Source organism: Mytilus trossulus, chromosome 7, assembly GCF_036588685.1.
Source record: "Mytilus trossulus isolate FHL-02 chromosome 7, PNRI_Mtr1.1.1.hap1, whole genome shotgun sequence".
Lineage (NCBI taxonomy): Eukaryota > Metazoa > Mollusca > Bivalvia > Mytilida > Mytilidae > Mytilus > Mytilus trossulus.
This window is the reverse complement of record NC_086379.1, coordinates 57,195,568-57,220,999: the sequence shown is the minus strand read 5'-3', so window position 1 is coordinate 57,220,999 and position 25,432 is coordinate 57,195,568. Positions and strand designations below refer to the sequence as shown.

The following is a 25,432-nucleotide window of genomic DNA, read 5'->3' as shown; positions in this document are numbered from 1 at the left end:
TATATTTTTATGTCTGATTTGTAACACCTTTACTGACAAAAGGACTTTGATTTAATTGTATTTACGTTTAATTTGTATTTAATGCTTTATGTATCCTGTATCAACATCAAACATCATTGATCTGATCATTAATTTGTTCATTTTATTCCATTAGGAATGGTTTTATCATCAGTATTTTTATATTTTTGCACTGCACTGTGTTTGCATGATTGTATGTTTGTATGCTTAGTGAGCTTTCAATTTTATATTTCAGGCAAAAAACAGAGATTTTCATCTAAAACGCAAAGTGGTGAATGTTTATAATAGAGTAATATATGCACATCTTTTAACTTGTATGGATTGGTTTCACAATATTATTTTTCTAATATCACTCGATGTTCCAGTACCACTTCACACTTAATGCAATATATTATCATACCCGTAGCCAGGGGGTTCTAAGGGTTCAGGCAAACCCCCCCTTGAAAACAAATAAGCACTGTTAAAGTCAATGTTATGTTCGAATTGTGACTGTAAAAGTCGAGTTTGTGAGTCCAACGAACCCCCTGCCCTTGGAAATTCCTGGCTACGGGCCTGATTAGATTTATATACCTATATCACCTGAACAATATTTAAACATGTTGTATGGAACAACTATAATTGAATCCTATCTAGTGGGAGGGGTGGTCTTTTTGATTGATTCTTACATTGAGGCCCTCTTTATTTCCAAGATTCATAAACATAATTTCAAGCAACTGTTAAAATATAACATTTATTTCAATTCTCTATAATTTTCTATCTATTTCAATCTGAAAAGCATGTTTTGAACAAATACATGTGGTTTTGTCTCTAAAGGGAGGTACTATCTTATTTGATAAGCAGTTGAAAGGCATAAGAATTTAAGTTAAAAATGAGAAAATCAATTTGTTAAGCAATCAGGTTAAACTATCATCTTTTTTCAATCAAGGTACTAACTAATAATCTTACAGGGTAATTGCTATAATCTATTACAAATGGTGTTGGTTTTTTTTTAAACCTTTTAGCAAAATTGTCTAGTGATCTATTTTGTATGGAAAAATAAACATCTTTCTGAATATTTTTTTACAAACATTAATCTTGAATATGTGTGAGGATGCTAGAAAGACATAAAACATTAAGAAAATTAACTGCAAAAAGCACTACAGTTAAGTTTTCTGTGGTTAAAGTTTCAGCTTAAATTTATCACTGATTTAACTAGCCTGAAAACCCTTTAAATTTCTGTAATATCTATAACAGTCTGAAATTAATAATGATATAGTATTCTTGTGAAGATCCTCTATACAATTAGCTGACAATATCTACCTATGTAAAAGCACTGACATCTGTAGTATCAGAATATCAAATATGATTATTTAAGTCTTAATTCTGTTTTAATTACCAGAAGTCAGCACAGTTTTATATTGTATTGCCACATTTTGATATGCTTGCTTCCAAGGAGGGGTATTTTTATTACTTTTTTACCCTCACCTGTCTGTCTGGCTAAACCATACATTTTCAGATCATCCCATATCAACTTCATGTAAAACAAATAATTTTGGCAAGGTAGGCATAAGCTCACCCCCCCCCCCCCCCCTATTTTTTTTCATTTATTTATTTAGACATGTTTTAGAACATGGTGCGAACTCTGCAACAGAAAATAAATTGTAAGTTGACTAAACACATGACTGGAGATTAACTCATTCTTGTCTATAAAGTAGGGATAAAGTTGGGCTGCACAAAATCTCAATCCATGCCTTTGTAGTGTATTTTTGAAATGTTGCATAACATAAAATTGTTCAGCATTTTCCTACTAGTCACTAATATTGTGAAACCAATCATAATAACTGCACAATAAACAGAACTCACAGCCTCCTCTTTAAAAAAAATACATAATACTCTTTTTTGTAGCTGCACTATTCTCACTTCTTTCACAGTATATAGAGCAGTATACTAAGTCTTTATTGTACAATATAAATCCTTTTTCCCAATGATGGTCTTAGTGGATCATAACTCATAATATTCTTAACTGTTGATCATCCTAGTAGTAGAATGCCAATATATTTCATTTCAGGATATAAGACTGACTTTTTTGTTGTGTCCGTGAACAAGGTGATCTGTTTTTATTGTGTTTTATTTCCCATCCTTAATGTTACAGAGGCTTTCAAGTAATGGCAAGATTTAAATGTCTGATTTTATATTTTTTATGAATTAAGTAACTAATATATAATGTAGTTTTACTGAACGATTCTTGGTACAGAACTTTCTCTCTGTGTTGAAGACCCATTGGTGACCTTCTGCTGTTCTTCTGCCCTTTGGTCGGGTTGTTATTTCTTTGATATATTCACCATTTCCATTCTCACTTTTATCGTCAGAGAAATCTAACAATGAACTAGCCATTTATTTAGTTGTAGATAATTAACACTTTGGCTTTCCATACTTTTGATCTTGAATGATCTTGAATGTACCTGATAAAGGTTATAAAAGAAGTGTGTCTGGGCAGTGAACTTTAGGTATCAGCATTTATATTGTGATACATAGTTTAATAAAGCTTTCATCTCATGTACCCATTATTTTGGATTCATTCAATTTGATGGTCATTCATGTAAAAAAAAATTGATACTTAACTTAGAATTAAGTATCAATTTGTAAAGATTTTCAGAAATAGTTAGAAAATAAGGAAGTTATATCGAGATAGGACAATGAGGACATATAGTTAGATTGGATAATAAGGAAATATTATTCAAAATCCTCTAGAAATCATTAAAAGACAATTTTAGCTACAGTTTGAAAGGATTCTTCCTATTCTGATATTTTATCCATTGGATAACATCTGAAATGCTTCCTGATTTCATGTGAATTTAAATGTTATAATGCTTTGCTGGCTTCGTACTTGACTTCCAATTTCCCGTTTACTCTGTTATCATAGATGCTTGTTATACTCTTATGCTGAAGAACACTGAGCTTATCTGAAATAGGCATAACGATGATTAGGAATTGTTTAGTGTAACTCTGACATATGGTTGTTAAGTATAATGGTTGACTGTCAGTGTCTGATAGGTAAACACAGAGAAATGTAAACTCTTTTATCACAAAAATATGTTAGATATTTCCAAATAAAGCTAATTATTGGCATTAAGTTTCAGACATTGATAGGTACTTGGCCTGTTCTATTTTGTTTGTATAACTATCAAAAACAGTTAAATCATTATTCATATTGAAGGAAAGTTTGAATGCAAACAAATGACAATGGAAGTATGAAATATCATATACATGATGGCAATGCACTCCGTGTCTTTATCTAGAGGACAATTTTGCCTCTCAGACATAGCATAATTTAATTATATTCTCTCATTAACTGATTTCTTCTCTTTTGTCAAATCATATTAAAATCTGTAGCAATTTACAATATTTTGCTTCGTTTATTGCAAATCCTAGTTGACAAGATAGTGTGCATCCAGACTTTTTATCTTTTATATTATGACAAACTTTTATTAAGGTTGGAAAATTTGGAGGTTTTAAAGAATTATGCAATAACGGTAAAAGATGCAGTCCTTACAAATATAAGGTTGAAGCAAGCAACTGACACCATATTTATAACAACGCAACCTTATTGATTTCTAAGCTAATAAACTTGCTTATTCAGTAGATGCAAAAAACATGTTAGCTTTAATATTTGGCAAAGATATCATAAAAGATATCATGTATTAATTAGTAGTATATGTTCTGGTTCATAGTTTTTATTTGCAAAAGGATTTAAGAAAATATATCTAAAGTTTTTGTGGTATTTTTGGCCCTCAGTTTCATGTCTCGTTTCTGCATTCTGCATCATTAAAGTTAAGATGATTCATGCTTATTCATGTCAGCATGTAGTTTTTTGATATTCCTCATCAGAATCATTCAGGCATTGGTACATTTAAGATAACAAATGTTGCTCTTTTCCATGTAATATTGATAATTTGCATGGAACTGTTTGTGTTCTATCATTGGAACTTTATTTTTTTTTAAACAATTTTAATTAGGTAAAAAAATGTTTATTTTCAAGAACTGTAATATTGCACAATGTTATTTTCAAGAAAAATTGTTGTATTTGTAATTAAGGTTTTTTAGAATGATAATTAATTCCAAAATATATATATTTGTGGAAATGCACTTTAAATGTCATAAAGGGGAGACAACAAGATATTTGAAAACTATCAATGAAATAACAAAAGTTATATAGATAATTGACAATTTGTTAAATCTATTAACGTGTTCTTGTGTTTCATTTTTAAACTGTGAACAACATACATCAACTTTGTACTACAAGTTAAACTTTGTACTACATCAGTACATGTATCAAAGTTGTACTACAAGTATCAATTGTGTTAGTTTATGTTTAAACTTTTTGTTACATGCAATAAATCCCACTTTGTAAGATTTGGTAAAACAGAAAAAGGCCTAAAAAGCCTAAATTCATACAAAAGGAAAAAAGCTTTTATATAGAAAACCCTTCCAAAAAACAAAACTTAATGTTTAATAGCAGTGCATTTTGTTTGATATATTTCAATATTCACTAATTTAGATATAAGTCCAAGATGTGGTATGAGTGCCAATGAGACAACTCTCTCATCCAAGTCGCAATTTGTAAAAGTAAACCATTATAGGTTAAAATATGGTCATCATATTTGTCTTAGTTCTTTCAATTTAAATGCAGTATCTCATTAAAAGGTACAATTTGTATGGTTGATGGAACATATTTCATGTAAATTTAGTTGCTTTTTCTATCTGATTGTGGATGATTGGATGATGTTATGGTTTTAAACATTATTATGATTATGTCATCATTATTTGATTTAATACCACTTATTTTTAGAGAAAATGAAATTATACAATATTATTTGGAGTTACTTTAGCATTAAAATCCTTCTTCAGTCCAATAGTTTTTAGAATCATTAATTTTTGTGTGTACCGTTAAAAAAAATCGTGGATTTAGAAAGGCTTGTTTGGTTTGAAAAATTGATGTCAGGGTTTTTCCAAAGTCTCCATAAAAAGCAAATTATTAAACAAACATTTGTACTTCATTGATCATTTAGTACCCAAAAATACCATAAATTGATATCCCACATATTGTAATGAAACCGCAGTAGATGGGTTTTTTTCATACTTCTTTTTCATCAAATGTTCCACTCATTTAAAGTTGAAGCTTTAGCTGTCTATTATTGATCACCTTCAGAACTATTTTATTCAAGAATGTGTCACACATCAAAGTCTGTAGCAGTGGATGGTGTACCATTATTTCATTGTCATTTATATATCATAAAAAACTATTTTAACTTCATTGTTACCATGAAATAATTTGTCAATAACGCCGAACTTTTCTGTCTTTTCCAGGGTAGTTTTTGTCAGGTGTTTGATTTGGAACATACAGACTTTGACAATAGTGATACCTTCAACAGAGAATGGTAAGTACTGGTATTACATACAGACTTTGACAATAGTGATACCTTCAACAGAGAATGGTAAGTACTGGTATTACATACAGACTTTGACAATAGTGATACCTTCAACAGAGAATGGTAAGTACTGGTATTACATACAGACTTTGACAATAGTGATACCTTCAACAGAGAATGGTAAGTACTGGTATTACATACAGACTTTGACAATAGTGATACCTTCAACAGAGAATGGTAAGTACTGGTATTACATACAGACTTTGACAATAGTGATACCTTCAATAGAGAATGGTAAGTACTGGTATTACATACAGACTTTGACAATAGTGATACCTTCAACAGAGAATGGTAAGTACTGGTATTACATACAGACTTTGACAATAGTGATACCTTCAACAGAGAATGGTAAGTACTGGTATTACATACAGACTTTGACAATAGTGATACCTTCAACAGAGAATGGTAAGTACTGGTATTACATACAGACTTTGACAATAGTGATACCTTCAACAGAGAATGGTAAGTACTGGTATTACATACAGACTTTGACAATAGTGATACCTTCAACAGAGAATGGTAAGTACTGGTATTACATACAGACTTTGACAATAGTGATACCTTCAACAGAGAATGGTAAGTACTGGTATTACATACAGACTTTGACAATAGTGATACCTTCAACAGAGAATGGTAAGTACTGGTATTACATACAGACTTTGACAATAGTGATACCTTCAACAGAGAATGGTAAGTACTGGTATTACATACAGACTTTGACAATAGTGATACCTTCAACAGAGAATGGTAAGTACTGGTATTACATACAGACTTTGACAATAGTGATACCTTCAACAGAGAATGGTAAGTACTGGTATTACATACAGACTTTGACAATAGTGATACCTTCAACAGAGAATGGTAAGTACTGGTATTACATACAGACTTTGACAATAGTGATACCTTCAACAGAGAATGGTAAGTACTGGTATTACATACAGACTTTGACAATAGTGATACCTTCAATAGAGAATGGTAAGTACTGGTATTACATACAGACTTTGACAATAGTGATACCTTCAACAGAGAATGGTAAGTACTGGTATAGGGGGTCTCATTGGGGGGTTCTGTTACGCTTACAAAAAAATCTGCACTCCTGTGTAGACCCCAATTAGACCCACGATATATAGTACTGTAATTTCAGAAATTATTCCATGCATTTATTATTGCAATTTTGTCATTTGAGACTAAAATGTGATTTAAAATTTTTGCAATATTGAAAAAAATTCCTATTTATTTCATGTAAAAAAAATCAAAATGTGAGTTTAACTTATTGCAATTATAACGATGATGCATTTTTTGTAATTATCTAAATTTACTGAAAAGCCAGGGAGCGTTATCATATTTACACCATAATGTTATGATAAACGCTTAAAGATAAATTATAATAATTTAGGAAGGGATCTTTCAGCTATTTTGTCTTATTTGATGGTAAAGCATGTATAATGCTGGATATCTAATTGATATTGATTTAATGACATCTTGGTGGAAGTGTAGCATATACATATTCCATCAAGTATAGAGTAAATCTGACAATCAAAGAAACAGATGCTAGCTATAGATATAACTTCAGCCTTTTTGTAGTAAAGACTGCATGCATGAAGTATGTAAACTGAAAGGATTTTTTTATACGCTCTTCATTTAAAGGCTTTGCCCATTTCACAATACCTATAATCCAAATGTCTTTGGCAAGTTGCATTTTGATTTTCTGTCTTCAAAAGGATCATCTGTTAAAACATTTAGCCTTTTGCTAGCTATAGAAAAAGTTCTGCTGTAGTCTGAGGCTGTAGTAAGGTAATTAACTCATCATAGACACTAGGACTAAATTTAGTACATACGCCAGACGCATGTTTCGTTTACAAAAGACTCATCAGTGACGCTCGGGTCCAAAAAAGTTTAAAGGCCAACAAATAAAGTTTGAAGTTGAAGAGCATTGAAACACTGGTTAGGTGTTCTGAAATTATTTTTGCAGTTCGAATGATTGACTTTCTAATAAGAAAATGAAATATCAAACATCTAAATATCAGCTAGTATAAACAAAGCTTGACTTCAACTTTGATGTAAAGAATTTTATATGTCATTGTGTGTACAAAAAACCACAAAATTTATGTTTTTTAATGCATTTTTTTTGTAATTCCTTATTTCTATTGCCAAGAAACATTCATGCTCTATCATGAATGTAACATGACTTTGAGATAGAGTGAAATATTCCACCATTCATTCCTGACTTGTATCATTAAGTCAGATTAGTTATTTTGTCCTGATTTCACAATGATATATAACTGGGTTAATGGATTTTTTTTACTCTCTGATGATTGTACCCATTTTTGTATATTTTGTATCAAATATATTGATTGAGTTCTTTGTAATAATGAAACAGAATAGGTTTCACTGATTGATGTTACCAGAGGGATATAAACAATATTACATATTATGTATTGAATTATTGGCCTGTGTACAATAGAAATGTTTGATCTTTTCTTTAAAAATTCTAAATCTGAAATTCTATCAGAAAACTTAGAAATTTTATATGGTGATAAATGTAACTTTTACAGCTCATCTATTGTATAACTGGATCACAAATATGGTTTTGCTTAATACATTTGTTCAATGGTATATTCTTTAAATTTGTAAAGAAGATTTCCATTTATTGATGGCTATTGAATTTAAAATTCCTCTTGCAGAACTACAGCAAAGCAATTTTATTGGCAGAAACTACAATAGATGGAAAGAAATTGTGAAAAAGTTTTCTTGTGTTTTGGCAAAAACTATAATAGAAATATTATAAATTTATATAAAATAGCTAGTTAATTTCTCATATAAGATCTACAAATAAGTCAACTGAGCAGGAGTTGTCAAGTGACCCTTATAAGAGTTACAATCCTTTGTTAATTAACACAAAAAGTATAGTAGATACATTAAGAGCATACAAAAATATCAAATATACCAAATCTAAAAAAAATCCAAAATAATGAAATCATTGGATGTATCTTAGTAGAAGTTAATGTGTTAATTGACAATTAATCAAGAGTACTTGACAACTTGACAGCAAATTTGAGATCATGCGATTCATTTCTCGAAAATTTGTATTGACGCCATCATGAATTAGTAGATCATTTTTAAAAGATGTCTGTGCTAGAGTTATCACAAACAAGCTCAATTTGTTATTTTTACAACATTGTCTACATTTCTCTTTATCATGTCACTCCAGTTAATAACATTTGAGATCTTAAGTCATAAGCATCATTTACCTTCGCAGAGTATTGACAGTTCACCAAGTAGTTTCACTAGAGTTTGTGTTGCTCAGTCTTTAGTTTATTGGTATCATTTTGTTAACTGATAATTGTCTTTCTATCTTATTTCCTCCTGCCATGGAGTTGTTTGTTTTTCATTGACACATGATTTGTGCTTGACACCATAGTATCTTTTAATTGTTTACATGAAAATTTGTAATAGATAAAATCGTCAATCATGTAATGTCTGGTATGATCATGATAGTCTTTTAGGATTCTGCAATTTGTAACTAAATTCTGTACAGTGAACATTTTTTTTTAAATCACAATCTTATAAAATGGTAGATTTATCCTTGGAATTGACTGCATCTGTATTCTATGATAATATTGTTGTGGAACGTCCTTGCTAATCTTGACACTGATTGAATATCACAATGATACACAAATCAAGTTAGGTTAAGTGGATTTTTTTTTATTGATTTTGCCAATCTTGAGACAAAATGACTGATAAGTAAGACCAAAAAGCTTATTGTTAGAGTCTTTTTTGTCAGGATGAGATTATATATTACATGGCTTTTTTATTCAAATTTTTTTTCTCTTCAAAAATAGTGTCAATTATTTGATCTGCACGTCAATTAGGTTTAAATATAGATAAGGTTATATTTGCTCTCACGTTTTTATCCTAGTCTTTGGTTTAAGTGTCAACAGCAAGCTTGATACATTATGGGGACATGTCAATAAATAGCAGTTATCTAAATGTACCAGACAGCTCAACCCTATTATCTGCCTATTAAATACAAATTAACTAGGGTTCTATAACATATAGAAGACAAACTGTTTATTGATTAACGAGAATTGATTTTGAAAAAAAAGCCTATAGTATATTTGTACAGTTTAACTTTTATTGGCAAATAGTGATTTTAAATGTGTTAGTTTAAGATACATAACTGATAAGCAAAACCATTAAGCTATTTATTAATTTGTTTGTCATTGAGGCTTCAGTGTGATGCCAGTAATTGTAAGAAACATATTGTTTGTACTGCTTCTAGAACATGATGGTTAAGTATGGTTGATTTTTATGCTGTTAAAAAGTTCCTATTGTACTACAGCACATTTAACCCCTGCTATTAGATATAAGAAGATGTGGTACAAGTGCTAATGAGACAACTCTCCACCCATATCACAATTTGTAAAAGTTACCATTATACTAGGTCAAAGTACTGTCATCATGAGTCCAAATGATGTAAATGCAACTGTATGTAGGTCACTTTACTTGAATTGTTAGGAAAATTTAAATACTGTTAAATTCTGTTAAAGGCCCTAAAATGACCAAGGGATAAGGAGGAAACCAGCATTTAGGAAACTACATTATTTGTCGATAAAAGTAAATCTTGATATTTTATTTTATTTGTTTATTTATTTCAGGCCAGCAGAACCTCGTTTTCCTATCCATATTGGTATTTCTGGTCATGTGGCAGCTACCGGACAGGTAAAATGTAACCTTGTTTTATATGTATCCACTGTCATACAACTATTGTTTTACCATGCATATAAAATGCAAAAGAGTAATCAGTTATTAGTTGGTGGGCAAGATGTTGCTCCAAAGTTAGTCATATCTTGCCAAAAGTGTCAATTTTGAGGATTTGTTGTTTCATTTTATTCCTCTCATACTTTTTTCCGTTACTGGGAAGGCATAAGAGCCGCTCTATTGATGTTTGGGTCACAGGTCAAGGTCACTGTTTCTAAAAATAAAAAAAATATATGGAAATATTAGTGTCCCATATGATTACTTGATCTTCATTGCATAAAAAGGTCTTTTTTTTTCAAAATAGAAATACTTTGGAAAAATTGTTTCCTGGATATAAAAAAGAATATGTGTTAGAATTGGAAATGGAGACAACTCTCCACAAGAGCACAAATGACACAGAAATTAACAACTGTAGGTCACCGTACGGCCTTCAGCAATGAGAAAAGCCCATATCGCAAAGTCAGCTATAAAACAGTGACTTTGGATGATTACTTGATTTTTTTTGCATGGTAAAGGTAAAACAAGGAGTGCAGTGAGTTGATATTTTCAGTAATTTATTGAATGTGACTTATCCTTTGAAAAAGTTGACAAACGAAAATCTTGGAATAATCAATGGAATATACATTAATGAGACAGCAACCAAGTAACAATATAACAACAAAAGAACTAAATTGTCCTGAATGTCAATGGAGTATACCCATGAATATTCATTAGAAAATGTCTGCAAGTTATTCTGTAATTTCTAAGAAAACAAAATTACAGATGCAGTTCATGCAGTTCTCTAAAATAAGAAGATTTCGGTAGCACTTCAATTAGATATTTCTGTTAACATAGCATATTTACTAAAAATCTAAATGAACTTTTAGCTATGTACTTTTATATGTTAGACACAAATTGAAGAAATTGATCAATATAACTACACTGATTAATTACATTACGACCAAGCACCTGCAATCACAGGAGGTAGAATTATTTCTGTATATGAGCAGATGTCATTAAACAAATATTTTGATGAAAAGTCTTGATATAAGACCAGAACAAAGTTGAAAAAATATGTTGAACTAGAAATGAAGGAGAGATGTACTATCTTTAAATAATGTTTACCCTTGCAGTGCCATGTAAAGCTGTTGTTATGTAATTTCACTGGCAACTGAAAACAAAACATTTATAGCAAACTTCTGGACAGATTGATGTATTATTATCAGAAGAATTTTACAAATGATCATTTGCTTTCATCAGTTTTAAGATTATTCGATGATATCTTTTTTTCTCTCTATTTTTAGACTTTAAAAATACCAGATGCATACAAAGATAAAAGATTTGATCCAAAAGTAGGTATTTTAAAATTGTTACACATAGTTGCTATCGTATTGAAATTTTTAACTCATCATGTTCATTTGGATCATGCATGTGAGCTTCAGATTGGAATCCACGATTTTGAAAATGTTTGGCCCACCAACAAGGTAACCCTCGGATTCCGACTTGTAAAATGTCTTTAAATTAACCATATAGGCATAATGTGTGTTGCAACAAATGTGGGGCCCTCTGCTATAAAACCTACTTTTTAAATCACTCTGAGCTTTGCCCACACTTGGTGTCTGATGTTTTCATTAATTTTATTAATATTCTTCTCCTCTGAAACGATTTGGGCCACACTTTAAAAAAGTTTGCCCAAACCCTACCCAAAGGTTGAGACAGTGGGTAGGTAGGTAGGCATTTTCTTTTTTTTTCAGATGTTTATTAGTCTTCAGGCCTATTTGATTAAAAAAAAACTTCTTCAAATCAGGACAATAAAAGAATTTGAGTAGGCAGCTTTTTTCTGGGTAGGTAGTGTTTTGGCAAACAAACCTATTATTTATTATGGCCCTGGACACAATTGATAATTGCAACTAATAAACATTGATACATATGAATCTTTTAAAATTTGGTCTTTGGTTTAATGTAGAGTTGTACCAGGAAAGTTATATATCAATTTCATTGCACAACTCTTTCTGTTTACTAATACTTTGTCAATTGACAATAAAAACTGAAAAAAAATAATCAAAATGTCAGTCGCTTTTATCAATACTAAATAGGATTGCTGTAACGTTTTGAATTCAGCCTGATTCTATTCAGTTTTATTTTGTAAAGGCTTTTCAGATATTTTTTATTAATTTAATCTAACTCATATTTGGAATTGGAAAAAGCCTGCTTGTAAAATTTATAGAATTGCCTTTATTCTATTTATGGTCAAAGAAGACAATGCTAATTAAAGACAGAATGAAGCTTGTATATTTAGAGCATGATACTCAATGCAACTTAATTTTCACATTGTAAAAAGCAATATAAATTATAGAAGCTTGTGCTCACCCTTAATTCCTCTGATTAAAAAGCTTTTCAATAATTTCAATGAGCCAAGCATAACAAATCTCTTCCTTGCTACAAAGTGGCAGAACAGATATAGCAATATCTGTCTGTGTGTCTTCCTAGAAAGATTGATGAATGATGGCTGTCTGTCTGTCACCCTGTCTGCCAATCTGTCTTGATAGATGAATGGATAGATGGATATCCAGAACAATGTCAAAATATGGGGTTGGAAGGGCTAATGTGAAAAAAAGTTCAACAACAGGCCTTTTCTTATACATTTTCTGTGCCGCCTGTATCTGAAATATTTTTCGGTGATGCCCATGTTCTTTTTAATCTAAATTTTTTATGGGAGATTCTGGAGAGAAATTTCTGCATATATTAAACTTAAATCATGATTTACTACAGAGAGTGAAATTATTTAATATTTATCCTCATGTTTCATATCAAGAGTTTATGGCATTGTTTTATAATTATAGGGTTTTTTTTCTGTTTAAAATGTTTAAAACTGTTACAGTTTATTGAATAAACAGTTGACTATAACTCTCTCTCACATTACTAATGTTATAAGTAAATTAGAGTGCTGGCAATAAACATTTCAACAGATTGCAAAAAAGTATTCTTGTATTACAGATGAAGGCTGTAAAGTAGAATATAAAGGAAAAAGCTTGTCAATAAAGTTTTTTAACATTAAGCATGATTACATATTATCTTCTGCCATTGTATACTTTATTGTTGTAAAAGTCTGACATTACATAATAAAACAGATATTTCCCCCTATTACACAATATTTATGACATTCAGTAGATATATCAGATGTTATAGCAGTTTTATTTCCCATATAAAGTTAACATCCTATTTCATTGTATGTCTATCATACAGCTTGACTTTTGACATTTGTTTAACAATTTGCTTCTAAGAAAAGAAAGTGCATTTTCAGTAGCGACTGTTATATTAATGAAATTGAATTCTGTTCAGACAATTTACAGAAGAATCTGTCATTGTGTATATCACTGTCTGTTTTATTTATGAGAATGTCCAAACAAAAAAAGAAAGACAGAAGTTTTGTTCTGTCTAAATATTGCTCTCATGACACTTTACTAAGCGAGTAGCAGCTGCAAGTTTTTGAAAAACAAAATAAGATGGGAAATATATATTTAGGCTAAACATGTTTGGGATCAACTGTACTGTAACCATGGACAGTGGTGTAACATCACAACATAAGAACAAACTGTAAAAATCAATTGAAAATGGCTGGACTGTTCAGAATGGCACAAAGCACAAAAACTCTCAACATTAAGACAAAAGATACAAAGTACCAACCTAAGAGGATTTGCAGTAAATTAAAAACATTGTATTGTTCAAAATTGTAATATTTATATGGAAGTGTTATCTTAATTGTTCTTGTTTGGGATTTTTAATAGCTGTTTATATTTAGGCAATTTTTAGCATACACTTAGTGTGACTTGCAGAATTTTAAAATGAGGGCTTTATGGGATTCAATTCAAATCAATTGATAATTTTATCCATTAGTAAAAAATTCTGTTTAATGAAATAGAATGATTTAATTGATGGTTTTTATCAACATTTTTGACAACTATACTAAATACTTTATCAGTAGATATAACATCAATGAATTATAAATTTCAAAAACAGCTTTTTAAAATAAAACCAAAAAAAAATGAATATTCTCTTTGAGTTTAAATGTAATTTCAAAGACAAAATGAAGCATTTATTTCTGATTGATTTTAAATTTTTATAAGCATTTCTATTGATTTTTTTTTTATCAATATGGTCTAGAACATAATATTATATGGTATAGTTTGAGATTTTTCCACTTTCTAGACATTCTTCGTCATTAAGAACAAGCTGGAAATGTTGACTTCATGGTCTTCCTCAATTAAGATTTGCTGAAAATGTCATGACCAAATATATAGCAATAAAAAACTCTACTTTTTAAATGTCAGCATCAATTATAAAAAAAATAACTATAAATAGTTGCCCTGTTTTAATAGCTTTTAAGTACCACTGACCAATAGACATTTGTTATTAAATTGTCTTCTATAGAATGTCAGCTGACACATCAGTAGTCAGCACTTGTTAGTCTATGTAATCTTTATTTGTCTAATCTATCACAGTTCCAATCAGCTGATCTAGTAAATTGGACGGAAGTTTTGACATAACAGACATTAAGAGTCTTGTATAGGTCTGTACTTGCACAACAGTTGAACTGAAAGGTCTTGCTAATATGTGTCAAAGAAGGAGATGCTTCGAAGTTCATGTTATGCTATGTCTCTGTGGTAAATGAACAGAAAGTCACAGGACAAAGAGTCACAGGACACAAAGTCACAAATTTGGTAGGATGAAAAGTCACAAATAATCTGTTGGCAATTGTTAATAAGAGAAATATCTTGAAATATTTACTTTTTAATACAAATATTCATATTAAAGTTTAGGAAATGTGTCATTATACTTGAAAAATGAAGATTTATCCAATTTAATTATGCAAAAGAAAGATTTCTTGGCACCATGAAGCCATTTGAAACAATGTGGTTTGAGGTAAAACCAGATTATAAAAAATCATTTTTACTATGTTTTGTGTACAGACCTCCAAAGTCAACAATAGATTGGATTGATGATTTTGAAAAAGAACTAGGAATGGCAGTGACCATTAATTCAGATATTATATTATTGGGGGATTTTAATATGAATTTTAAAGCACCAAGCAAACCTCCTCAAAAATGGTTGAATGTTTTAGAAACATTCAATCTTCAACAATTGATTGTAGATGCTACAAGGGTCACAAAGGATACCAGTACATTGATTGATCATATCTATGTCAGTAATCTAGATAAGGTACAGGAATCACATGTCTGTAAATTAGCAATTAGTGACCATTATCCTATTTGTTTAACAAGGAAAGAAGTTAATAAAGACAAAAAGAATTCACACAGTACAATCACATACAGGAATTTCAAAAAATTTGATCAAAATGAATTTCTTTTAGACCTACAAAGTACACCATTTTATAAAATTGAATTTGAAGACAACCCTTCTGTTTGTCTCCAACTATTTTATGATATGTTGAACAAAGTTTTAGATAAACATGCTCCTGTTGTTGAAAAGAGAGTTAAAAAGGATAGGCAACCTGATTGGTATAATAGTGAAATTATATATGCTAGGAACATGAGGGATAAATACAATGCACTTGGATTGTGGAGTGAATATAGATTTTGGAGAAATAAAACTAAACAAATAATAGAGAATTAAAAAAAGAACTATTATAAAAACATGGTAAAAGACTCTATAGAAGGACTCAAAATCTTTATGGAAATGCCTTCATAGCTTGAATCCAAAGTTTAAAAAATCCCCACATGAGTTAGCTACAGATGAGAACAATACAACAACAAATGATAAAAAATCTATAGCAGATACTTTTAATACCTTTTTTACTTCCTGTGCTGAAGAACTAAGAGAGCAAAGGGACATTACATCTATTGACAAGGCAGATTTCAATAATCTAAGCAAATTTATTAAAAATCAATTAAAACAACAAAAACATGAGAAATTTACCATACCACCAATAAAGATAAATGAGCTATTTGATGAGTTAATTAAACTTGATGTAAATAAATCATCAGGAACTGATAATATTGGACCGCAAATCCTTAAAATAAGTGCTCCATGTATTGCCTCTCCTCTCACATATATATTCAACAGAATGATAGATACTGGTATCTACCCCTCATTACTGAAAAATGCTAAGGTAACACCAGTTTACAAAGATGGGGATAAGGTTTTAGCAACAAATTACAGGCCAATTTCTGTACTTCCATCTTTATCAAAAGTATTAGAAAGGCATGTCTCAAATAACATGTATAAGTACTTGTCTAAATTTAAACTTTTACATCCTACACAATCAGGTTTTAGGCCACATCATTCTTGTCAAACTGCACTTATTGATATCATTGACAAATGGCTGAAAGAAATGAATGATGGTAATCTTAACTTAGCAATACTGTTAGACTTTAAAAAGGCATTTGATCTTGTAGATCATGACATTCTTTGCTTAAAGCTTGCTATTTATGGATTCAGTGAGTCTGCAGTAGGTTTTTTCAGGTCATACCTAAGTAATAGAACACAGCAAGTAAACATTTGCAATGTTAATTCTGATAAAAAAGATGTGAAATTTGGTGTCCCCCAAGGATCTATACTAGGTCCTCTATTATTTGTCTTATTTATAAATGACCTTCCCCTGTGCATTAAAAATTGTAAAACAGACTTGTATGCTGATGATACTACTCTTCATAAATCAGGGAAAAGTATAGAAAATTTACATGATGATGTTCAAGAAGATTTATGCAAAGTTGAAGAATGGTGCAAAATGAATAATATGTTCATCAATACCAAAAAAACTAAATGTTTGGTTACTGGAACAAGTCAGAAGTTATCAACCCAATCTTTTCAACCAAATTTAGTAATAAATTCAGAAACACTACAAAATTCATCATGTGAGAAATTATTAGGTGTTAAAATTGACAGCACACTTAGCTGGAAAAACCAAATTGATCAAATTTGTGCTAGCATTTCATCAAGAATATACCTTCTTTCTAAATTAAAGAAATTTTTAGATATTAATGCCAGGAAAGCATATTATAATGGGTATATTCTGCCTCTCATCGATTACTGCTGTATTATTTGGGGAGAATGTAAAAATGAAGGGATAGTAAGAATATTAAAACTTCAAAAAAGAGCAGCAAGATTAATTCTTGATGCAGACCCATTATCCCCATCAGCCCCCTTATTTAAAAAACTTGGTTGGATGACAGTAGAAAACAGAATCAAATACCATAAATATTTATTGCTATTTAAATGTATGCGGAAAGAAGCACCACAGTACCTAATTCAAAAGTTTCAACTTATATCTGTAAGTAATCCTTATGCTTTAAGGGGTGTTACTCAAGGTAATTTGATAGTTCCAAAGCCAAAAACTGAACTGTTTAAAAAATCTTTTGCTTATTCTGGATCAGTTTTATGGAACGGACTACCTTATGAAATGCGTAAAGTGCAAAACACTTATTCTTTTAAACAAATTATAAAACAATACTTGAGACAGTCCCAATATTCAGTCTGAAATGATTGCAACCACATTGTATTACTCTTAGAATGTATGATTTTAATGATTTGTATATACTAGGTCTATTTACTACATGCGATATTTAACTGTTTTATATCTTTTAATCATGGTACATGTACACTGAACTATTATGTCTATACAATTGTGTTTATATGTTGTATGATTGCTTTTTTCTTTTATTATTACCATTTTGTTTTTACTTGTATTGCATACATGTATATGAGGGCCTCAGGGAAGATTAGTGATTGTAACTAACTGTGTTTACCCTCTTTAAATAAAGAATTTATTATTATTATTATTATTATTATTATTTTTTAACAATGATTTGATCATCTTTGATATTTTTTGGATAAATTTTGTTTAAAAAAATTAGTTTATATGCAATAGTTCAAGGAAAATACAAAAATAATCTGGTAGAAATAAGCATTTTTTATTCAAAGAAAAAAATCAGAAAAAATGAATTGTGACTTTTTGTCCTGTGTCTTTCTGTCCTACATCTGTCTCTGTATGCCAATGGTAAACATTTTTAACTGTGTCTTAAGGATGTAGTCAGATGAAGTTATTTTATTTGTTGTAATTACATAGTTCAGTAATAATTAAGTTCTTTTCTTTCTCACATGCAAGTTTTCTTCACATAATGTAAGACATAGGGGTGAAATCTTGGGCTGTGTAACTGTTTGTACAAAGCTTTATATTTCTAAAGGTAGAAGTCCTAAATGCTTGAATAAAAACAATAGCTATTGTTCTCTATTGATATCTGACAAACAAAAATTGTGTTCAACAAAAAAAAATGAAAATTATGATATTTTGATAAAGGCTTTCTTAATTGTATCCTTAAAAAGTGAACGAAAAAAAAATGCAAATTTCAATAGGAACAATGCTAAAAAAAAATTGTCAGAAATCAATAGAGCACAATAGCTATTGTGTTTTTTTCAATGGAACAATCCAATTGACAAAAATTTATATAAATTGAACAATACATGTGATGAATAGATAGAAAATTTTCATCTGGTTCTCAATAATGACCTTTTCCCCACTCAAGTTGTCTTCTGCTGTTTATATTTTATATAGGTGGAATTTTCAAGTATAATAGTAATTGCTTGTTCCTAAGTATCCTAAAAATGAACTGTAACACTTAACAATCTAAATTTAATGCATTGTTTCCACAGCCTATTTTTGGCTTTTCTTCAAATATTTACCAACTTTTGGGAAATGAAATTAATCGTTTGCTCCCATTTTAAGCATAAAAAAAAATCATATAATTAAAGATTAATTAATTTGCAAACCTTTTTTTTAAAGTGAAATGTTTTTTGGAACAAAAATAAAAGTTTTCACATATATGATTTCAGACATTCCAGAAGCATTGATTATATTCAACGTTAAGCACATGTATAGCAAGTTTAAAATCCTATGTTATATGCAATAGAATATTCGTCTATAAAGTACAATCACATACAGCGGGACAGATGGATAGAGTTTAAAACAGACATATATCGGAAATTGAAAAAAAAAGATCCCTTTCCAAAAAAACTGAATTATATTGAATTTGACTAGATTAATGTCAACATCTTCTGTCCAAGCTGTTTATAGTACACATCCACAGCGATCTGTCTCAGGTTAATGTAATATACACTGTTTGATATTTATCAGATTTCTATTAAAAGTACATATCATATATGAAAAGAATACTTTTGTCTCTTGTGAACTGGTGATGAAATATAAATTATCCTCTTTATCTTTTTTTATGTCTTATAGTTTTACATATGACTGCAGGAAAGTGCATGTTACCCCCATTGAATTCTAGCAATATTAGGATAATTTCAGCTAAATACCAAAAGTGTAAATAAGTTTTGAATTTACAGTATATAGTAATGAGACTATGAACCTACCTCAAATTTATTTTGTACTCTGATTGCAATAGAAAATCAATCTTTTTTCATATAAATTGTACCACAGGCTAAAGTTGCAGCAAATTTTTGGAAGAAAAAAATAGACCAATTTTAAAAATATACAGATTGTTTTTCTCTTTATGATTTCTGCAGGTAGAAAGGAGCTCAATGCAAAGAAAAATCCACCCTAAGTGACTGAATGAGTAATACTTTAATATTAAATAACCAATTCATTTATGGATCAAACAGAAATAGTAATTTTAACAAGTAATATTATAGTTGTCTTTTTATGTTTTTTTTTCAGGTTGACGAGGAAACTAAGTACAAGACCAAATCAATACTTTGTATGCCAATTAAAAATGCTCAGGGTCGTGTCATTGGTGTGGCACAACTCATCAACAAACTTGACGGGTCATCATTCAACAAAAATGATCAGAATCTCTTTGAGGTAATTATTTCCGATAAAAATGGAGTTTTTAGTATTCTCATTAAAAAGTCATTTAAGGATTATTCAATGACAGTTGTCAGTATTTTTTTTTCAGAAATGCAGAAAGATAGTTGAGTCTCTTTCATGATATTAAGTTCATGTGTAAATCTTTAATGAAAGGATGGAAAAAATGCTGTTGTATATGGTCATAGACCCATTATTTTCTGCATTGTAACTTCTGTTCAGATTAATTTGTCACCTTAGTTGTGATGTTATTGTGATTATACATAGTAGTATAAATTGGTTTTATGTATCTGTAATATCATCTTGTATTTGTTGGGGACAGATAAATATCAATATAACAAAACATTGGTTAGCTTTTCACTTTCCTGGTGTCATCTTTTAAGGTCCATCATCACTATCAAAGTTTTCCTGGTCCAAAGTTTTTTGATGTATTTTTGTAGCGACCATCAAACAAATATTTTATTTACTTGCTTGGGAAAAACATGAAAAAATATGTTATATTAACATGTTTTCTGTAGAAGTGGTACAGTTATTTGAATTTCAATGTATCTGGGTAATTTTAAACTCTTCCTTAACTTACTTCTTTCTTAAATCATTGATGCATTGAATTGTACATCAAAACTTCATTACTCTCATTATCCGTGAACTCCCACTAGTAAGATGATAGTATTATACTTTTGTTTGTTGCTAATGCATTTCCATTCTCAAATTAACAAAGAAAAATTATGCTAGTATACCCGTAGCTAGGGGGTTTGAGGGGTTGGGATGACCCCCCCTTTGAAAACAAATAAGCACTGTTAAAGTCAACACTCTGTTCGAATTGTGACTGTTAAAGTCGAGTTCGTGAGTCCAAATACCCCCCCTGGAAATTCCTGGCTATGGGCCTGGCTAGTTTCTTTTGTGTTAGTTACAACTTAAAATGCTTTTTGAAATTCATGTATGCACAAATCACTCATTAACTTTGAGCTGGATGTAGGGGATTAGACAGACATTTATGCAAATTTTGATGTAAACCCTTCATTGAAGACTCATTGGTAGACTTAGACTGTCATCTGCTCTTTTGTTGGGTTGTTGTCTCTTTGACATATTCCCCATTTCCATTCTCAGTTTTTTCTTTTTTGTTTCTTCATCATATTTATACAACTGAGTGACATACTTATACTTCCCTTTGTCCTCATTCTCCTTTCAATCCATTCACTGCAGAAGAATTTGTCTGAATAAGTGATATTTGCCGGAGCAATGTTCTATAACTGTCTATATTTCGCATCTATATTATATAATACCACTGAGGTCTGATTTATCTATTTAGATCTTTTATTGGTTAAGGAGTTTTGGGATGATGTTTAGTTGATCATATTGTCCCTCTGATTTATTTCCATTAATTGAATTGTTCCATTTTCTTTGACATTTTTAGATATAGTTAATATTTCTATAATGCAAAATGTCGTACAGCTAACATTGTAGTATGGCATGAGTCTTTACAGAATTGTTTCATTCCGCTTCTAGTTGTTTATTGAAAAAAATATGTTTTGGTGTTAAAATCAAACTAATTATAAACCAAAGTGACATATTAAAAACAAATCACTGTTTTGTTAGGCTTTTCATCCCTAATGAGTCATCACTCCAATAGAAATATAACCCACTAACAAAAGAACGAATTACTAGTATAATCAATATGACAAATTAAACAACCTTTCTTTAAGACTTTTTGTTGTTGATCCTTTCAACTGTAAAAAATGTAAACTAGAGCATAATTTTTTTATTAAAAAAGCATATTTTTTACTAAAAATATTTCATTTTACTTCTGTTTTTCCTGTAATTTATGGACTTCTACTGGATGTTTATAATTTAGTTTTGAGCTATTGTAAAATTAGTTATTAAATACACTAAATAAAGCTACTAAACAAAATAATTTAATAGCGGGAATATATTACATTCTGTCCTATTTGAATAAAGGGAGTCACTACAAGAAAAGAAGCTTATTAAATCATTACAGTTAGTTTACCATTATGATGCTCATTAAAACAGTTGCAGAATACCTTATGGTAAAATCATGGCCATCATTTATATCTCTTTTGACATCGTCTATAATTTCCGTTACATATATAAGCCATTTGATCTTTAGCCCAATTAAGGACTTATCAACTGTGATTATTGATATAAACCTAGGCTGATCAGATTAAACAGCATTCAGCCATATTGATTCTGGAAGTTAGATTTGAGGATCCCATTGAGTTAACTTTAATGGTATCAGGATGTTCAATTATAACGTTTTTTTCAATCACTTTTTAAAGAGTAGTGGATCCAGGGGGGTTCTGGGGTTGGACAATCAATGCTTTTGGTTGGGAATCTATGACTTGAAACCCCCTATTAAAGATTGGCTGGATCCACCCTTTTATAGGTCCTAAATTTTATAGTATGGCTTTTATCATGGACTGAACAAGTTTGATAATGATTTTGAAATACTTAAGATTCTTCTTGCTGGAGCCCTTATCCCTTCCTCTCATTAAAAGTTCCATCTTTTCCTTTTTTGATAAAAATATTCCCCTAAAACGTCCAGTTAAAAATTTCAAATATCATGTTCTGACTAGACAATTTGGTCACAGGTCTGAATTAGCTATGGGTAGTAAGAATTTAGACAAAATTTAATTCCCCGAAACACTCACAGTATGGATGTTTAGGTTAAAACTTTGAGTAGACTTGATAATAGGAGCAAATACATCATGTTATTTAAAAAATCTCAGAATGTTCAACCATTCTTTTTTATGTCATTTAGAGCCAAAATGTAACAACTATAGCCTTTCAAATAAAAACTTTTGTACCTTGTTTTTTCTTAGTTATGTAGCCATACTGTTTGTATAAGCATTTTGTGAAAGAACATGAAATAATACTATGATGTTTTCAACAGAATTTTCTTTTCCATAAAATATCTAAGTTTACTGTGTACAAAAAGATTTTCTACATGTTTTTCTTAGTATGCAAAGATTGATTGACTTTTAAACTATTGTTTAAAAATTCAATATTACCCTAAATAACCTTACCAATTTTCTGTTCTTCCTACTATAATAACATGCTATCTGGTTTTAAATGGGCTTTCTATGTTACATCTACAGGTGATTTGACCGTTTCGTGTTAAAATCAGGTTTACAGTGCTGTGTTTGTCCAATTGCTTGTGAAAGCTTTGAGAATGTCATCTTCCTTTTCTTTAAGAAGATCAGCTATAGTGTTATGGGGTACTTTATTAGATCATGTTAAAGGGATTAAATTAAATATGTACTCTCTAGTCAATTCAGGTTCATTGAAGTTTTTAATAAGATTCAGAAGAGGTGGGCTAGAGGGAGCAATCAAGTTTCAATATAACTTCCGATATCATTTTTAATTTCCAATATCTTTATTCATAAAATTTCTATGTATAGAGAAAACTTTGATAAGAGCATGTTTCAGGCCTTTTTTTATCACACAAAGAAAATAGAAAGTACTAATAATCCTACGCGTCCTGGAAAATCCTAAAATGCTGGGAAATTCCATCAGATTCAGTTGGTTCCTTTTGAAACAAACTATTGTTCTTGACTCATCTTACCTTGGAAACATTTTGTGATTATTTTTATAATGTGCCCAGAAGTATGGGGTAGTGGTAAATGATCTTTTTCCATTGGTCTGTCAATCCATTTGTTTTTTCTTATTAACTTCTTATTTGAGTTCCTTCTTTGGATTATAGTCAAGTTTCATGAAATTATACTGCTTGAAACCATTACATATTAGTTTTTATTTCAAAGTTTTTGATTAATGTATGGTGTTTAATGCCACTTTCAACCCTATTGTGCTATATTGTGGAGGTCATGATTTATTGGTTGGGGAAGCCAGAGTGCTAGGAGAGTTTTAAAAAGTTTTCAAAGCTTTAAATTAAAACTTTATAGAAGTATTTGGATCATATCTTTTTTCTGTTTGTAAGATAACTTTTTGGCATTTCATGATTTGTCAATGACTCAATGGGTGGGCTCTGTCCTTGACCTTGGTATCTTTATTGGGTATGGCTAATGGTTGGCTGTGTAGAAAACATATGTAAGTTCATATGTTGTCATAACAATGAATATGTATGTTTTCATTTACAAAGATTACAAAAGCAAATTTATGTGAAAGAATTACACAGGGTAGGAACAGAAGATCAAGGTCAAAGAGGAAAATGCCTTCAAATGGTGTGTAAATATATATCTCTTTACCATCTGCGAACTGAAGTTTTCGGGTTTAAGAAACCTACATTTTTTATACATAATCTGGTCATGGCTAGTATATTTCGCCTCTCTTTTAAAAAATCCTGCATTAAATATTGTATTTTTCTGATTTCAGGCCTTTGCAATATTTTGTGGTATGGGTATAGACAATACACAAATGTATGAGAAAGTAATGAGAGCTGTTGCTAAGCAACAAGTGGCACTGGAGTGTTTGTCCTATCATGCGTCAGCACCAGCAGATGATGCCAAGAGATTAACAGTAAGTATTAAAAAAACATGAATATTATGAAAATGAGAGTGGTCAAACTATTTTATTTAGTATTTCCATCCAGAGTATGCATGAAATGTGTGTACTAGTTGGACTTAAAACACTCAATCTACCAAGCATTGTAGTTGCAATTCTAGTCAGAGTTTTCAAAAATAAAAACTATAATATGAAATTTTCTGAATGAAATTGAAAAAAAGAAGATGTGGATTACACATTAAGCAGACAGAAACACAAAGACACATTATAACCAAAAACATTTTAAGGCCTATTTTTTTTAACATATTGCTAAACCTTAACAGCCAAAGCATATGGCTTATAAATCTTGAAAAAAACATACTTACAGCTTTGAGAATGGTCTATTTTTCAGAAAATCTTTATACTAATAGCTTAAAAATGTTTGTTTTTTCTTTTTTAGAAAATGCCCATACTCACATCTCAGGAATATGGTTTATTAGATTACTCATTCATAGATTTTAATCTTGACGATGATGACACACTGAAAGCTAGTATCAGAATGTTCCAAGATCTCAATTTAGTGGACAAATTCAGAATTAACTATGAGGCAAGTATTCAATCATCAGTGTTCAATTATATACAGATAAAATTTATAATGGAGTGAAATATCTGGCTAGTCATGCAATTTGATTTGAAAACAGTGTAAATGAGCCAATTTACTTTAAAAATTTGCATAAAAAACAAAAATCAGAATGGTAATTAATGTTCAAAGCAGGACACTTCAGTGTTATAAATATCATTGTTATTTGGGCTTCACAGGGGATATAGACTCATTCTATGTTTGCCCTTTACCTTCTATGCCTTATAAGCTCAAGGGGATATAAACAATTTGACAAGAAACATGAACCAT

The 25,432-nt window shown here is 30.2% G+C and overlaps 1 protein-coding gene across 7 annotated transcripts in view; it reads left to right on the top strand.

The window, feature by feature from the left end:
• The window catches only part of LOC134725390 (dual 3',5'-cyclic-AMP and -GMP phosphodiesterase 11-like), a 94,115-nt gene that overhangs the window by 47,166 nt on the left and 21,517 nt on the right, over positions 1–25,432 (top strand). For 3 of the 7 annotated variants that reach the window (XM_063589177.1, XM_063589180.1, XM_063589183.1), the window contains 7 exons: positions 254–307; positions 5,365–5,435; positions 10,145–10,208; positions 11,531–11,578; positions 19,921–20,064; positions 24,415–24,558; positions 24,983–25,129. In XM_063589177.1, the coding sequence (XP_063445247.1) occupies positions 254–307; positions 5,365–5,435; positions 10,145–10,208; positions 11,531–11,578; positions 19,921–20,064; positions 24,415–24,558; positions 24,983–25,129 (672 nt within the window). The remainder of the gene's footprint in view (positions 1–253; positions 308–5,364; positions 5,436–10,144; positions 10,209–11,530; positions 11,579–19,920; positions 20,065–24,414; positions 24,559–24,982; positions 25,130–25,432) is intronic. The other 4 variants (XM_063589178.1, XM_063589181.1, XM_063589179.1 and 1 more) reach the window with 2 other exon arrangements.